At 36.0% G+C, this 18,705-nt stretch overlaps 1 protein-coding gene across 4 annotated transcripts in view; it reads right to left on the reverse strand.

Moving 5' to 3' along the window:
• TEX11 (testis expressed 11) overlaps positions 1-18,705 on the reverse strand; it is a 238,893-nt gene that overhangs the window by 199,911 nt on the left and 20,277 nt on the right. For all 4 annotated transcript variants that reach the window (XM_007097574.3, XM_042974295.1, XM_042974293.1 and 1 more), the window contains exons 3-7: positions 18,020-18,141; positions 17,013-17,097; positions 13,543-13,622; positions 8,316-8,396; positions 8,108-8,227 (exon numbers count right to left, since the gene is read on the reverse strand). In XM_007097574.3, coding sequence (XP_007097636.2) covers positions 8,108-8,227; positions 8,316-8,396; positions 13,543-13,622; positions 17,013-17,097; positions 18,020-18,141 — 488 coding nt within the window. The remainder of the gene's footprint in view (positions 1-8,107; positions 8,228-8,315; positions 8,397-13,542; positions 13,623-17,012; positions 17,098-18,019; positions 18,142-18,705) is intronic.

Raw genomic sequence — 18,705 nt, forward strand, 5'->3', positions numbered from 1 at the left:
TTGGCCACAGCAACTTCTTACTGAAAACGTCTCCGGAGGCGAGGGGAACAAAAGCAAAAATGAACTACTGGGACCTCCCAAAATAAAAAGCTTCTGCACAGCAAAGGAAGCAATCAGAAAAACTAAAAGGCAACACACAGAATGGGAGAAGGTATTTGCAAATGACATATCAAATAAAGGGTTAGTATCCAAAATCTACAAAGAACTTATCAAACTCAACACCCAAAAAACAAATAATCCAGTCAAGAAATGGGCAAAAGACATGAATCGACACTTCTCAAAAGAAGACATCCAGATGGCCAACTGACACATGAAAAAATGCTCGACATCACTCATCATCAGGGAAATACAAATCAAAACCACAATGAGATACCACCTTACACCTGTCAGAATGGCTAACATTAACAACTCAGGCAACAACAGATGTTGGCAAGGATGCAGAGAAAGAGCATCTCTTTTGCATTGGTGGTGGGAATGCAAGCTGGTGCAGCCACTCTGGAAAACAGTATGGAGGTTCCTCAAAAAAGTAAAAATAGAACTACCCTACTACCCAGCAATGGCACTACTAGGCATTTATCCAAGGGATATAGGTATGCTGTTTCGAAGGGACACATGCACCCCCATGTTTGTAGCAGCACTATCAACAATAGCCAAAGTATGGAAAGAGCCCAAATGTCCATCGATGGATGAATGGATAAGGAAGATGTGGTATATATATATACAATGGAGTATTACTCAGCAATCAAAAAGAATGAAATCTTGCCATTTGCAACTACATGGATGGAACTGGAGGGTATTACGCTAAGTGAAATTAGTCAGTCAGAGAAAGACAAAAATCATATGACTTCACTCATATGAGGACTTTAAGAGACAAAACAGATGAACATAAGGCAAGGGAAACAAAAATAATATAAAAACAGGGAGGGGAACAAAACAGAAGAGTCTCATAATATGGAGAACAAACTGAGGGTTACTGGAGGGGTTGTGGGAGTGGGGATGGGATAAATGGGTAAGGGCCACTAAGGAATATACTCCTAAAATCATTGTTGCACTATATGCTAACTAATTTGGATATAAATTTTTAAAAAATTAAATTAAATTAAAAAAAAACTTTGTACAGATATTTTAATGGCTGAAATATCCTTCAAATATAGATGTGCTATAATTACCTGTGATAGTAATTTGACTTTGTAAAATGCTTACATTTTTGGCCTATTATAAATAAAAAAATGATGAATACAAAAAATAATAAAAAAATAAAATTTATGTGTAAAGGCAAAGGAATTAGACTAGAATTAAACAATTCTGATAAACAATAAAATTGAAAGAATCTCCGTACTAAACTTTAAAACTTGATAGCCACAACAATCAAAACTATTTGGTATTGAAAGAATAGATCCATAGATTTAAAAGAGATCCCAGAAATAGATACACCCAGATAAATAAGTGTGGTGAATTGATATTTAACAAATGTGCAAAGAAATTCAGTAGTGGAAGGATAGTCTTTTCAACTAATGGTGCTGGAGCAATTAGATATCCATAAACAACGACAACAAAGAGTTAATCTAAGCCTCACTCCTTATAAAAAAAAAAGTAAATCAAAATCAATCATAGATTTAAATGGAAAAGGTAAAGCTATAGAACTTTTTTTAAGGTAGTTTTTCTATTTTTTTAAAGTTTATTTATTGAGAGAGAGAGAGAGAGAGAGAGAGAGAGAGCATGGGAGGGGCAGACAGAGAGGGAGAGAAAGAGAGAAAATCCCAAGCAGGATCTGCACTGGCAACACAGAGCCTGACGTGAGGCTGGAACCCACAAACCGTGAGATCATGACCTAAGCCAAAACCAAGAGTCAGACACTTACCAACTGAGTCACCCAGGTGCCCCAAAGCTATAGACTTTTAGAAAAAAACAGAGGAGAAAATCTTTCAGATCTAGAGCTTGGTGAAGGCTTTTGAGACAGAATACCAGAAGCACAATCCATTGTAAAAAATCAACTAAACTTTATCAAAATTAAATACTTTTGCTCTGCAACCCTATTAAAAGGATGAAAAGACAAGCTGCAGACTAGAAAATATTTATAAATACATATACAACAAAGGACTCAAATGTAGAATATATAATTCTCAAAATTCAACAATAAAAAAATCAAATAATCCAATTAGAAAATGGATAAGAAGCATGAACCTACATTTCACTTAAGAGAATATACAGATAGCAAATAGGTACATGAAAAAATATTCAACATTATTCATTAGGGAACTACAAATTAAACCATGATGAAATATCACTAGACATCTAATGGAATAAGTAATATAATTAGTCACAATACCAAATGCTGGCAAGCATGCAGAAAATGGGATCTTCCATATATTGCTCATGGGTTTAAAATGGCACAGCGATTCAGGGCACCTGAGTGGCTCAGTCAGTTGAGCGACCGACCTCTACTCAGGTCAGAATCTTGCGGTTCGTTGAGTCCTGCGTCGGACTCTGCTGACAGCTTAGAGCATGCAGCCTGCTTCAGATCCTCTGTCTTCTTTTCTTGCTGCCCCTCTCCCCCACTTTCGTGCTCTCTCTCTCTCTCAAAAATAAACAAACATTAAAAAAATAAATTAAATTAAATTAAATTAAATTAAATTAAATTAAATGGCACAGCCATGCTAGAAAATAGTTTGGTCCTTTCTTAAAAAACAAACTAATAAACATACACTAACAATTCAACCGAGCAATTGCAATGCTGGGCATTCATCCCATAGAATTGAAAATTTACATCCACATACAAACCTCTACACAAATGTTCTGACCGACTTTATTTATAATAGCCAAAAACTGGAGAAACCCAAATGCCTTCCATACTGAATGGCTAGACAAACTGTGGTACATCCATACCGTAGAATACTACTTACAAATAAAGAACAAAACTTTTTTAATGTTTATTTATTTTTGAGGGAGAGAGAGAGACAGAGTGTGAATAGGGGAGGGGCATAGAGAGAGGAAGACAATTCCAAGCAGGTTCCAGGCTTTGAGCTGTCAGCACAGAGCCCAATGTGGGGCTTGAACTCATGAGCCACAAGATCATGACCTGAGCTGATGTTGGACACTTAACCAACTGAGCCACTCAAGTACCCCTAAAGAACAAACTATTGATACACAAAACTTGGATGGATGTCAAATAAATCATGCTTTTAAAAGAGCAATATCAAAAGGTTACATACTATATGATTCTATTTATATAATCCCAAGTGACAAAATTTTAGAATATTAATATTCTATGATATTAATACAGAGAATTAGCTACTGGGAGAGAGAATATTAGCTGATGGGATTTGGGAATGGGGGAATGGACATGGTATAACTACAAAGAGGAAACACAAGGGATCTTTGTGGTGATGGAATTGTTCTAGATCTTGATTGTGTTGTTGGTGGTTATATGAATCTATCCATGTGATAAAACTGTATAGAACTACAGACACACATAGAAGTTTATCATGTAACACTGGTGAAATATGAATATGGCCTATGGATTGTAATAATGTCAATTTCCTGGTTTTATAATGCACTATATTTACATAAGACATTACCACTGAGGAAAACTGGGTGAAAGGTATACCAGAATTCTCCTTACTGTTTTTGCAACTTCCTGTGAATCTAAAATTATTTCAAAGTAAAAAAAAAATTTAGGGGCGCCTGGGTGGTTCAGTCAGTTTAAGCATCTGACTCTTGATTTCAGCTGAGGTCATGATCTCACAGTTGGTGAGTTCAAGCCCCACAATCAGGCTCTGTGCTGACAGCATGGAGGCTGCTTGGGATTCTCTCTCTCCCTCTCTCTCTGCCCCTCCACTGCTCACTCTCTCTCTCTCAAAATAAATTAAAAAATTTTTTAAAAAGAAAGGTCTTTTAAGAAAAAAATTTTTTAATCACATTAGTTAATATCATCAATTTCATCAGAAAAGTTTAAGTATCTGGAAGCTGTCAAATTCATGATGGAGATAGAAGTTTTCCAAAATTCTAACTTTTACTTAAAAGCTTAAATTTTATCCCCATCAACAAGTACTGTCGGTTGCTTTCCTTGAAGTCACATTCTCACTTTATTCATTTTAATGAAAATACATGCTGGAGCGCCTGGGTGGCTCAGTTGGTTAAGCGTCTGACTTCGGCTCAGATCATGATCTCGTGGTTTGTGAGTTCGAGCCCTGTGTCAGGCTCTGTGCTGACAACTTGCTCAGAGCCTGGAGCCTGCTCTGGATTCTATCTCCCTTTCTCTCTGCCCCTGCCCCGCTCACACTCTATCTCTTTCTCTCTCAAAAATAAACATTAAAAAATTTTTTTAATGAAAATTTATACCAAATACCCAAATCTGAATGAACACAATTTATCTATCAGTCACTCTTTCCAGTAAAAACAGTGATATGTGAAAACAGAAGTAGCTAATTCAGCTCACTCGAAGCAGGGCTCATGCCCACCCAAAGTGGGGCTTGTGCTCACCTGAAGCAGGGCTCGAGCTCACCCGATGTGGGACTCGAACTCACAAAGTCAGATGCTTAATGACTGAGCCACCCAGGTGCCCAAGAGAGACAATCTCAAGCAGGTTCCATGTCCAGCTGGAGCCCAACACAGGGCTTAATCCCACAATGCTGGGATCACGAACTGAGTCAAAATCAAGAGTCAGACACTCAACTGACTGAGACATCCAGGCACCCCATTACTACTTTTTTAACTAGTAGAGAGAGACAGTAGACCACAGCCCTTGGTATAATAGAGAAACTGGGCTTTCCACTTGCTTTGCATTGTCAGGGTACCCTCCATCAGTTTTTATGGATAAACTCATGTTTCCTATATCCATGTGACCCTGCCAGAGTCTACAAGTGGTCTTACCCTAGTAAAGGGGGGAAGGGAACAGAAGCAAAACAGACATATAGATCAATGAAAAGTAATCAAGAGTCCAGAAATAAACCCTCAGATTTATGATCAATTGATTTTTGACAAGGGTGCCAAGATCATTCAATAGGGAAAGAATAGTCTTTTCAACAAATGGGGCTGGGACAACTGGATGATTTCACTCATATGTGGAATTTAAGAAACAAAACAGATGAACATATGAAAAGGGGAAAAAAAGAGAGGGAAACAAACCATAAAAGACTCTTTATGATAGAAAACAAACTGAGGATTGATGGAAGGTAGTATGTGGGGTATGGGCTAAATGTGTGATGGGTATTAAGGAGGACACTTATTGTGTTGAGCATTGGGTGTTACATATAAGCGATGAATCACTACTACTAAATTCTATACCTGTAAACAATATTACACTATATGTTAACTAACTAGAATTTAAATAAAAAATTTATAAAGAAAAAAAGGAATTTAAAAGCATCCTCCCTTGTTACATTTATATCACATAAAAGAACATGTGAGTTAAAAATGTTAGTTCCATTAATTAAAATACATATGCAATACTATAATTTGCATATTTTCTTTACCTGTGTTTTACACCTTTTTTATGGATAGCTTCTTCTGTATCTACTTTATAGCATATATTCCATTATACCACAGTAATTGAATAACAGATATGACTAAAATCCCTACCAGTTTATCTTGACCCCTATGATGATGCAATTATCTCAAGAGCTTCTCACTATAATCATGGCAAAGTCCTGTTGAAATGAAAAATTATGTCCAATCCAAATGAAAAACTTTGTGTAAAATAAAGTTGAATATATCTTATAACAAATGTTAAACTTTTACATGTGAATGGTTTTCCCCAAGAACATACAAAAGTTAATAAAATCCTCTTACTTTTCACATTAAAAAAATTTTACTTTTAAGTAATCTTTCCTCCCAACATGGGGCTTGAGCTTACAACCCTGAGATCAAGATTCGCATGTTTCACTGACTGAACCAGCCAGGCATCCCTATTAACTCTTCTTTAAATATTTGGTAGAATTCCCCTGTGAAGCCATCTGGCCCTGGACTTTCGTTTGTTGGGAGGTTTTTGACTACTGATTCAATTTCTTTGCTGGTTATCGGTGTGTTCAATTTTTCTATTTTTCCTGTTTTGGTTTTGGTAGCTTATATGTTTCTAGCAATATATCCATTTCTTCCAGATTGTCCAATTTGTTGGCACATAGTTTTTCATAATATTCTCTCATAATTGTATTTTTGTGGTGTTGGTTTTCTTTCGTGGTTTTATTTGGGCCATTTTTATTATTTTTAAAAATTATTTTTTTTATCATTTTTTGTTTATTTATTTTGAGAGAGAGAGCACAAGTGGGGAAGGGGCAGAGAGAGAGGGAGAGAGAGAGAATCCCAAGCAGGCTCCACAAAACCAGCACAGAGCCCAAGGCAGGGCTCAAACTCACTGAGAGATCATGATCTGCACCGAAGGATACTTAACCGACTGAGCCACCCAGACACCCCTGGGTCCTTTTCTTTTTGATAAGTCTGGCTAGAGGTTTATCAATTTTATTAATTTTTTTCAAAGAATCAGCTCCTGGTTTCATTGATCAGTTCTATTTGTTTTAGTTTCTAAATCATTTATTTCTGCTCTAATCTTTTTTTAAAAATTTTTAAATGTTTATTTTGAGGAAGATAGACAGAGTATGAGCAGGGGAAGGGCAGAGAAAGAGGGAGACACAGAATCTGGGCTATCGGAGCTATCAGCACAGAGCCGGACAGGGGCTCAAACCCACTAATCGTGAGATCATGACCTCAGCCGAAGTCAGATGCTTAACAAGACTGAGCCACCCAGGCGCCCCAATTTCTTTCTTTTTTTTTTTTCAATATATGAAGTTTATTGTCAAATTGGTTTCCCTATAACACCCAGTGCTCATCCCAAAAGGTGCCCTCCTCAATACCCATCACCCACCCTCCCCTCCCTCCCACCCCTCATCAACCCTCAGTTTGTTCTCAGTTTTAAGAGTCTCTTATGCTTTGGCTCTCTCCCACTCTAATCTCCTTTTTTTTTTTCCTTCCCCTCCCCCATGGGTTTCTGTTAAGTTTCTCAGGATCCACATAAGAGTGAAAACATATGGGGCGCCTGGATGGCTCAGTCGGTTGAGCGCCGACTTCGGCTCAGGTCACGATCTCGCGGTCCGTGAGTTCGAGCCCCACATCGGGCCCCTGTGCTGACAGCTCAGAGCCCGGAGCCTGTTTCAGATTCTGTGTCTCCCTCTCTCTGACCCTCCCCCATTCATGCTCTGTCTCTCTCTGTCTCAAAAATAAATAAACGTTAAAAAAAAAATTAAAAAAAAAAAAAGAGTGAAAACATATGGTATCTGTCTTTCTCTGTATGGCTTATTTCACTTAGCATAACACTCTCCAGTTCCATCCATGTTGCTACAAACAGGCGCCCCAACTTCTGCTCTAATCTTTATTATTTCCTTCCCTCTGCTGGCTTGATTGTGGTAAAGGTTGCATAATTCTATGAATATACTTAATCACTGAATTGTGCATTTTAAATGTGTGAATTTTGTAGTATATGAATTATATCTCAATAAAGATGTTAAAAAAATAAAAATAAGTGGATTATACTAGATGATTTTTAAAGTCTCTTTCATTTCTAGAATTACATAATTATAGACAGCAAACTCATCATGGCTTACATTTTGTCAACTAAAAATGCATACCTAACTGCATGGTGACAAAGGAGGAAATCCACAAGCCAAACAGAGGTAATATACAACTTTAAACACTGATAACAGCAGACTTTCAGAAAACATCAGCAAACAACCCAGAACAATTGCAAATGAGAAGACTCTTTTCAGGCAATTAATTTTAGGCAGACTGTGAAGGTAACAGAGAGTCACAAACAGACAGGTATTTCAAGTACAGGCTACTGCCATAAATAAATGATGGATATTACATGCAATGATTGAAAACGATGTTTAGTTATATATCAGCCTTTCTAACTTCAACCACCCCCACACAGATACCAATCACCATTAATAATGTTACCTTCAGATATAAAACAGAGATAAAATAAAAGGTCAAATATAATATCCTATATAAAAATCCAATGACACCTGACTTTCTTCTAATAAGTTATATCTCATCACTTTTGCATTTATATATACAAAATGCGCCACTATAAGACTGTAGTGACTATGATACTTACCGCCTCTGCTTGGTAAGAAACCACTTTGAAAAGGTCCCTCTCCATAGCACTCTTCTGCAAAGTTATGTCGGCCTCAGTGGAGGCTCTCTGCATTAATTTGCAATATAACTGCTCTAGACCCTGAAAAATAAAATCACAATACAATGTCATGACAAGAATAACCACAACTGTTACTAATAATGGCCACAGCTAAAAATCAGTAACTTACAACCATGGCAGCTTGAAAAAATCCATCAGCCATCATAGCATTTCCAACATCCACCCACCCTTTTCCTGTTTTCATATTCATCTGGAAGAGAGAAGTAAGAAAATAATTTTTAAAATTCGCAACTTCTCCAAACTGGTTGAGGAAGGTAGTAGATAAAATATTTAATCGTCTGTCCATATTCAGTAGTGTAATCCACAAAAATAAAGTAACAGCATTTATTATAGTTCTATGTTCTGCTTTGAACTCCATAATTTAATAGAAATGGTCTCAAGAAAAGCAATAATAAAAAATTAATAATTTGAAAACACATCTTCTAAGAAATATTAAAAGAAAACATTGGGATAACTTAGGAGCAGACATTTCTGAAAAATTAATGTTTCACATACTTGAAGAAAGTTATATGATAAGCATTAGAATGTAAGTCAACACATCTCAGTTCCAGTTCTTAATTATATCTCTAATAAAATTTTTACTAATCCAACAATGTTTATTAAGTATCCTTTACAAGCCAGGCACACTAAAGAAGCTCACAATATCGTAACTAACAGACATCTAAATAGTTGATGTATAATATGGAAAAATGCTATGGAAGCAAACAAGAACTGAATCAAGATGGAGGATTGAGCAAACACTGCAGCCCTACCCCTTCTACCACAAATCCCTAGAAATGATGTGTATGTGTATATAAAATATATATAATAGATATACTATACATTTTCCTATATATTTATATATAGGACATAAGTACACTATAAACTTTAGTATAAATTTTTATATACTATAAATCCCTAGATTACATATGTCATATCATATATTTGTAATGATAAATATAATCTCTAGGGATACACCCTAGAAATAAGAGAAAATATATTTTTTTCTTATTCAATAAGAGTCCTGGAAAATAAGTGGCATTTTCAGTTGACCTGAAATTATACGGAACCTCTGAAAAATAGCAAATGGGATGAAGCAAAAACCCACATACCAAAATGCATAAAAATGCAAAATGTGGAAACATCCTGGATGTAAACAGTAGTATCAGGCAGTTGGCTTCCCCACCAAGAGATATCTTCTCTCCTCCCCAGGAAGGAACAGTGAGTACAATCACATAGGCTGGAGAAAAATAGAGTTCCAGCAAAACATCCAGTCCTACTTCTCCATCAGTCACTGGATCAGGGTTATAATAAATAGCATGACTATTAAACTATCAAGGAATCTCAAATCAAATATGAGCAAGAATCATCAAACCCTTGAGGGAAACCAACCCCATGAAAGGACATCACACTCAACAAACAGAAGAATATCTGAAGAAATAGAATTAAGGGAACTAACAGATAGAAATAAGGCAATATCATTTTTTAAAGCTTTTTTAAATGTTTGTTTATTTGGGGAGAGAAAGGAGCAGAAAGATGGAGAAAAACCCAAGCAGGCTCTGTGCTGTCAGTGCAGAGCCCAATGCTTCAGAAGAAACCAAACCTACCCACACCTTGATCTTGAATGTCCAGCCTCCAGAATTGTGAAAAAATAAATGTGCATTGTTTAAGCCACTCAGTCTGTGTTATTTTGTTATGGAGGCCCTAGCAAACTAATATAGTGATACTAGCATATGATTAAAATATATAGAGGTAGGGGCACCTGGGTGGCTCAGTCGGTTAAGTGTCAGACTCTTGATTTCAGCTCAGATCATGATCTCACAGTTTGTGAGATCGAGCCCTGCGTCAGGCTCTGCACTAACAATGTAGAGCCTGTTTGGAATTCTCTCTCTCCCTCTCTGCTCCCCCTATCTCTCCCTCTCTCAAAAATAAGTAAATGAACTTTAAAAAAAATTTAAGAAAATAAAATATATTGAGGTAACCATGAGAAATGAAAACAGAAATGATTACAAGTAATAGCCTTAAAATAGGAAGAAAAAAAACCCATATGTACAAGGCAATTCATTGCAGCACTGAAATGTCCATGGAAGGAAGCTGGTTGAACACAATAAGGTACATGTACCAACCGAATACTATGTAGCTATAAAAAAAAAAAATGAGGAATATCTCTACATACTGCTATGGAATGATCTCTAGGCTATAATGTTAAATGAGGTAAAAAAAAAAAGTGGAGAAAAGTATATATATGGAATGCTACTTACTATTTATCTAAGAACCTTTGGGGGAGGGGAAAATTTTATTTTTATAAAACAAATGTTTGCTTTTATTTAAAAAACAAAAGGATAAACAATAAAATAAACAAAAATAGCTATCCACAGGGGAAGGGAGGGAACAGGGTGGAGAGGACACAAATGGAGGCTAGACTTAACTGAATATACTTCCCTTAGTAGATTCGACTTTGGAACCATGTAAATATTTGACACAATTATAAAAGAATATTCAATCAAAATGGCAGAAAAAAAGCAACAGCTAAAAAGCAAAAGCAAACAAAAATAAATGAATCTAAAAAAATTTTTAAAAATAATAAATAAATAAATGAATGAATCTAACTATGTATCGAGTCAATCTATAGTTTTATCACAGAAAATGAAATTATTTCAAGTACTTTTAAAACAATATTTCAATAATATTAAAACAATACTTTGACTATACACCCCTAGTGAAACAGATCCTAAGAATAAAAGCAGTGCAAAAAAATCTCTTGAACTATTTTTAGAAATCATTCTTTATTATCGACATTGCTATCTTATGAAACTATCATACATTTTTTGGATAAAACCAGTTATTCACTACATTAATGTTGTTAGGCACCAATATTGTCAGGACTAGGAAAAGAGACACAAATATAAAATTAAGAAGCTAAGTAAAATCCTATAATCCTAAATATCACTGGAAATATCACTATGAATTCATCATATATTTTCCCTTTCAAAAAATATGTATTTCATATCTATGTCCAGTAAAAAGGTCTAGGAACAATGACCAATGCAATAGCAATGAGCACTTGTAATTTCCAGATTGTGGTTTCTAAATAACACTCTCCACTAAAAGGAAACAGGGCTCCTTCAAAGAATGAATAATTTCTGCTCTAGGGCAAGAACTACACAAGATGAGCCTGGACATCTTGTCACATTAGAAATCAAATTTTAGGGAGCCTGGGTGGCTCAGTCGGGTAAGTGTCCGACGTCAGATCAGGTCATGATATCGCAGTTTGTGGGTTTGAGTCCCGCGACGGGCTCTGTGCTGACAGCTCAGAGCCTGGAGCCTGTTTCGGATTCTGTGTCTCCCTCTCTCTCTGCCCCTCTCTGACTCGTGCTCTGTCACTCTCTCAAAAATAAATAAAAATTTTTTAAAAAGAAATCAAATTTTATGTGATTATTATTTCAGTTTTACTATTAAAGATTACTGGAGTAGTGTCAAAAGGCTTCAGAATCACTTCCAGAGGCTCCTTCTGGCCAAAGATAGGTGCTTCAATAAGAATAATTACAATGGATTTAAATGCATTAAAAATGTTAAAAATCCATGAGTTCACAACGAAACTTTTAAAAAATCTATGTGAGTATCATTTAAGGATGTTAGAGAAAATAAGTCATTGTTCTGAAAACTGCTAAATAAAGGGAAAGAGTCAAGACCGCCCTTTCTTATAAAGGTATACTTCAAGGTAGCCAAATAGTTGATGAGGGAAAGTTTCTCTCTATTCCAGTAAATAAACAAAGAAGGAATATAGAAGTAGAATATGCAAACACCTACAGAAATAATGGATCTAAGGACAATAATCATCAAAGGGCACTAACACAAAAGAGACAAACAGACATTGGTGCTTCCTGATGGAAGTACACCATATTGCCTATGAATTATTCTTGACAAAAATCAAACCTGAATCAGATCAAGTTTCTAAATCCACCTGCCAGTTTACAGTAAAAACAGGGAACAGAGGACTATATTAAATGACACCATAAGGATACAGTCATCGGAATCCAGAATTTAGGAAACTCTATAGTACCAACAATCTCGTTTCTTCAACAAATAAATTTTTCAACAGATTAAAAACAGGAGGGGAAACATGTAGATTAAAAGAGACATATTAACAAAACACAAGATGTGGACTTTCTTTAATTCTGGTTCTAAGAAAACAACGGGAAAGAGGGAGAGAAAGAAGTGAGCAAGAACAAATGAGAAAGTAAGAATGTGGGAACATACAGCCAGAAGGGGAAGACTGGATATTTGATTATTTTAGGAAATCTTTGTTAAATTTTAGCAGGTGTGATAATGGGCATTGGGTTTCTCTGAATAAAAAAGACACCTTAGGGGCTCCTGGGTGGCTCAGTTGGTTGAGCGTCCGACTTCAGCTCAGGTCATGATCTCATGGCTTGTGAGTTCGAGCCCTGCGGCAGGCTCTGTGCTGACAGCTCAGAGCCTGGAGCCTGCTTCAGATTCTGTGTCTCCCTCTCTCTCTGCCCTACCCCTGCTCACACTCTTTCTCTCTCAAAAATAATAAATAAACATTAAAAAAATGTTTTAAAAAGACACCTTAGGGGCACCTGGGTAGCTCAGTCGGTTAAACATCTGACTTTGGGTCAGGTCATGATCTCACGATTCGCAAGTTCAAGGCCCACATAGGGCTCTGTGCTGAAAGCTCAGAGCCTGGAGCCTTCTTTGGATTCTGTGTCTCCCTCTCTCTCTGCCCCTCCCCCGCTCATACTGTCAAAAATAAAAATAAAACATTAAAAAAAATTTTTAAAGACATCTTGTCATTTAGAGACACATATTGAAATATTTATGAACAAAGTGATGTATTTTGGATTTGTTTCAAAATAATCCACAGGGCCAGGGATTTGCTGTTGGAGAAGATATAGAAAAAATGAGTGGTCAGGAATTGGAGGTTATTCTAGCTGAGCGATGGGTAAATGGGGGAATCATTGTACTATCTTTGTGCATACACTTGAGCTTTTCAATAAAATAGTGTTTTACAACACTGGACAAATATTTTCCACTAAAAAAATATACTTACTTCCAGGGAGCAGGACAGGTGGGAAGGATGGAGCAGAGAACTATTATTTTTTTTACTTATCATAAATCCTGAATTTAAGTTCAACATTTAGTCCACTGAATCACTGTAATGACAATAGCACTGCTAAGACCTTTAATTGTAATAGGTATAATTATCCTAAAAGGAACATGTATAGCACTAAAGGATATAACCCCCTTCCAGGTTCACACTAACTGTAACCATCTTCATAAGGAGTAACGACTATCTCATTGCATCTGCACTTTCTCCTCATTTAATTAGGACTTACCAAAATCTGTCTTCGAATAGCATCTTCTGAAGCAGTTGAGACTTCACACATACACACCAACTTGCAAGCAACATGCCGTACTGCAAAACAGTAATTAGATGCCCATAAACACAAAACATTCATTCTCCTTTTATATACACTTAACAAAAAGAAATGAGGAGCAAAGTGCAAGCACTTTTGTTGTTAAAGTAGTAACTTTAAAGTCTTTTTGAAAAAAATCAATTATCAAAAGTAAATGACCTGAAAATTATCAAATGAATTATTTGCTTAATGCTCCAATCAGATATTTAATTTTCAAATTTTAATTTCTGCAAGTCTTAAATTCTGAAGGCTTACTAAAGATACCTGATTCCATTTGATGCTCTTGTATGTACCATGCTGACAGCAAAATAATTCTAAGTACAACTGGAATCTAAAGATATTCAACATCTGACAAAATTTCTGAACATTAGAATAATTTTGTTTTTTTTATTTTTTTAATGTTTACTTACTTTTGAGAGAGACACACAGAGTGTGAGCAGGAGAGGGTCAGAGAGAGAGGGAGATACAGAATCTGAAGCAAGCTCCAGGCTCTGAGCTGTCAGCACAGACCCTGATGTGGGACTCGAACTCAAAGAGTACGAGATCATGACCTGAGCCAAAGTCGGACACTTCACCAACTGAGCCACCCAGGCACCCCGGGCATAGTTTTAGATTATTCCCCTAAACTGTGAATCTGTCTAAATATATTCTTTTCTATAGATGATGTAAAAGTTCTTGAGGTATAACTCAGAAAATATAGATATCCTCTTCATACAGTTCATTTCCCCTGAAAATAGGAAAGTCTGAATAACTGTAAGCTCTTTATTTACACAGTTTCTCTCATCAGAAAACATGTCCACGTTTTAAAGATGACTTCAGGGGCACCTGGGTGGCTCATTAGTTAAGTGTCCAACTTCGGCTCAGATCATGATCTCACGGTTCGTGGGTTTGAGCTCCACGTGTAGCTGGCTTCAGATCCTCTGTCCCCCTCTCTCTGCCCCTCCTCCACTCTCTCTCTCTCTCTCAAAAGTAAATAAAAATTAAAAAACAATAAAGATGACTTCACAAGTAACTGAACTAGTTGCCCTGATGTTAGATGATCTCAGCAGCCATTCAACCTATACTAATACCATTTTCAATTAATATTCCATCGAAAAAGAGATTTGCCCAGGTGAAATTATGGGGTAATTGAAGTCAGTTTCTTATTACTCATCATGAAATGTACATTCTAATCATCCTTTAATAAAGTGGTTTCTGAAAAAAACTTTCATCAAATTAATTCCTAATCATGTATTTACATTGTCTTACATTTCCAGTTTTGAAAATGTTTCCTTTATTTTTCGAAAGTTTACTAATTCTTTGGTATTCTCAAGGAACCTGATCTCTCAATTATTTTCCCACTCTGGGAGAGGTCCATCTACCAAATCTCTATTTGACAAGTAGTGAAAAATAGCTACAACAATGTTCCTTGATAGGCAGAATTGTAGGAGCTTAGAATTAATGCATTTTAATATCACACAGTTCAACTATGTACTATGTTTCTTCAACAGATAAACTTCTAACTCTTCTCTCCCCATAACTACAAGAACCAAGACTCCTAGGAGCAATGATATCCATATTTATCCGACAGTTACAGAGGTAGACCTATTCTCTAAGCATCCTAACAGAGGTATAGACTAATGAGTAAGTATATTATTGACTGTATTAACCACTAATTAATTACCCTAGACCTACACTGAAATTGTATACAGTTTGGTTTATATTCATAAACATAAATACTTAGCAATGAATTCCATTTGCTGCATACAGACAAAATTCATTTGTCTTCAGAAAGCCAAGCAGGCCAGAGATTCACGTTTTGGCTTGTTGCCTCGATGTATCCTTTATAATGGAGCAATATACTTTCCACAAATGCATTAACTGTCACTATCACTGTTGGAAATGAGAAACTGTCAGCACACTAACCCAGCCAGTTAGCTAAAGCACTAGAATTCTGCCAGACAGTGGACCACATTTAATGCATCCAAGCACATGAGTTTGGTTTGGGGGTTTTGTTTTGTTGTTGTTCTTTTAGTTTGCTCTCACAGGTAGAAAAAACTCCTATAATTGTTCTCAAGTAACTCAGTCCAAAGTCCATCAACCCACCTCATGAGGAAACTATTCTTTACCAATTTTTAAATCTAAATCTCTCACTTAGCAACAGTTCTCATTCTATTATTAATGGAGAAAGGAAACTGCTATTTGAGAGTCCTTCAGAATCCTGAAGATTCTGATCATCTCTTCTCCAGGAAAGATAATCCATGTGTCCTTTAACGTGCCATCAAGTTCTCATTTTCCCATCCTTTAATCATCTTTGTTTTTCACTACCAGACAATTTCTTGAGGTGATGCTTTTATTTGTGTGTATTTGTGTGTGTGTGTTAAACTGCATTCATAAATTAATATATTTTCTTTTACTCTTTACTCACTCTGTGGATGTGTATTTGTAATCTCCACTTTTCCCACTTAATTCTTTTGTTCCAAATTTTTATTTGGGGTGTCTGGGTGGCTCAGTCAGTCAAGCCTCCGACTCTTGATTTTGGCTCAGGTCAGGATCTCAAAGTTTGTGAACTGGAGCCCTGCATCAGGCACTGTGCTGACAGTGCAGAGCCTGCTTGGGATTCTCTCTCTCTCCCTCTGCCCCTCCCCTGATCGTGCTCTCTCTCTCTCAAAAATAAACACTTTTTAAAAATAATAAAATAAAAATAAATTCTAGTTAGTTAACATACAGTGCAATGTTGGTTCCAGAAGTAGAATTCAGTGATTCATCACTTACATACAACACCCAGTGCTCATCATAACAAGTGCCCTCCTTAATACCCATCACCCATTTAGCTCATCCCTCACCCACCTCCTTCCATCACCCCTCAGTTTGTCCTCCAATTTAAGAGTCTCTTATGGTTTGCTTCTTTTTCTTCTTTCCTATATGTTCACTGTTTTGTTTCTTAAATTCCACATATAAGTGAAATCATATGGTGTTTGTCTTTCTCTATTTCGTTTAGCATAATACCCTCTAGCTCCATCCATGTCATTGCAAACAGCAAGATTTCATTCTTTTTGATAGCTGAGTAATATTCCATTGTATATATACACCACAGCTTCTTTATACACACCCTGATGTTTATAGCAGCATTATCAACAGCCAAATTATGGAAAAAGCCCAAATGTACATCAACTGATGAATGGATAAAGAAGCAGTGATGCTTTTAAACTTTTATTAATCAGGAGCTAACCTCTGAAAAATCACAAAATTCAAGATGTTTGCTTAAGAAACTTCTATGTATAGATCATTTTGTTTATTTTTCTTTTCATAAATACCCATTTATGAACTAGTCAAAATATTATTTAAACTGCAGGAACACAACCTAATGTATAATAAAAATATTCCTTATAAAATGAATGTATACATACATTTAGCTTTCTGCTCTTCACTTATAACTGAACCTACTCTCTTGGTAACTGCCCAGTTCCATAGGTTTACTGCCATTTCTTCAACCTGGACAAGAAAAACATTTTATTAGCCAGTTAAAATACCATCCACCTCCAATGATATGGATTTTCTTGCATGTTTTATGCTTATGTGACTATTGTGGGTCATTTACAGGCCCCTCATAATCTAATCCCATTCTACCTTGCCTCCCAAAAACGTAGTCACATTATGTGACTGTCCCATGAACACAACTTGTTTATTTATATCTATGCACTTTTATTCATACTACTGGTTTTACCTAATATACCTCCTCCCCTTGTTTTTATGTAATTCAAATCCAGTTCGGTCTCACACATGAAGCTTTCAGCAACCACTATAGTCTATATTGATCTCTCCCTTCTTTGAACTTCTATATTCATTAAATTTCACATAATTGAGCAATTAATTATGCCACTTTGTATAATTTATTCTTTGCTTTAGTTGTTTTTAAGCCATTAGGCTTGAAAATCCAAAGACAGATTTCTATGTATTTATAATGGTTAATCACAATGGCTATTTTTTTATATAATTAAAATGGTGAATCATCAAAACTTATCAGAGGCACCTGGCTGGCTCAGTCAGTGGAGCATGTGACTCCTGTCTTGGGGTTATGAGTTCAAGCCCCACATTGAGTGTAGAGATTCCTTAAAAATAAAATCTTTCAGGGGCACCTGGGTGGCTCAGTTGGTTAAGCGGCCGACTTCGGCTCAGGTCATGATCTCACGGTCCATGAGTTCGAGCCCCGCATCGGGCTCTGTGCTGATAGCTCAGAGCCTGGAGCCTGTTTCAGATTCTGTGTCTCCCTCTCTCTGACCCTCCCCCGTTCATGCTCTGTCTCTCTCTGTCTCAAAAATAAATAAACGTTAAAAAAAAAATAAAATTAAAAAAATAAAATAAAATAAAATAAAATCTTTCAAAAATTTTTCATAAACAAAATTTTTATACCAACCTGAGCATCCTGTATTTCAGCCATAGAATCCCTGTTGATATTTGCTATGTCATTGAAGAGTCTTTCAATTGCCTCAGGTATGCTAGGTGAATTATCTCTTACAATCAGGTTTTCAACAATTTCTGAAATAACAATGGATGATACAAGTGCTGTGAACTATCACCATTGGGAAAAAGTAGAAAATCATCTTTAAATCTGTTCTTAGATCTTTGGTAAAATAAATATAGCATGAAAAAACTTGAATTATCATTAGAGTAAAACCAAACTGGAGATAAAGTTTCTTTTAGGTAAGGGTAGAGTACAATTTCAAATAAAATTTGCATTCCCTGAGAGTCACTTGTTTAATAACTTAATCATCACTCATTGTCAGAAAGTAAAATGGCTTGACTTCACAAATAGATCATCTTACAACTACAAGATTTAAATTAACAATGTCTTCAAAACTAGAAAATGTAGAAATTCTGAAGGGAAACTGAGAATACCCATTAAAATTGAAATACTTATTAATATTTTTAAGCATTAGACAGACATAACTAACTCATGCTGGCACTGAAGTCTTGACCTTACTTTGTGAGAAAAAAAAAATGACATGCCCAATTACCAACAACATTAACCAATTATTGAATCTGTACAAGTGATGTCACCATTTTCTAAACAATCTAAGTTCCAGATTCCATATAACTGAA

This window comes from Panthera tigris, chromosome X, assembly GCF_018350195.1.
Source record: "Panthera tigris isolate Pti1 chromosome X, P.tigris_Pti1_mat1.1, whole genome shotgun sequence".
NCBI lineage: Eukaryota > Metazoa > Chordata > Mammalia > Carnivora > Felidae > Panthera > Panthera tigris.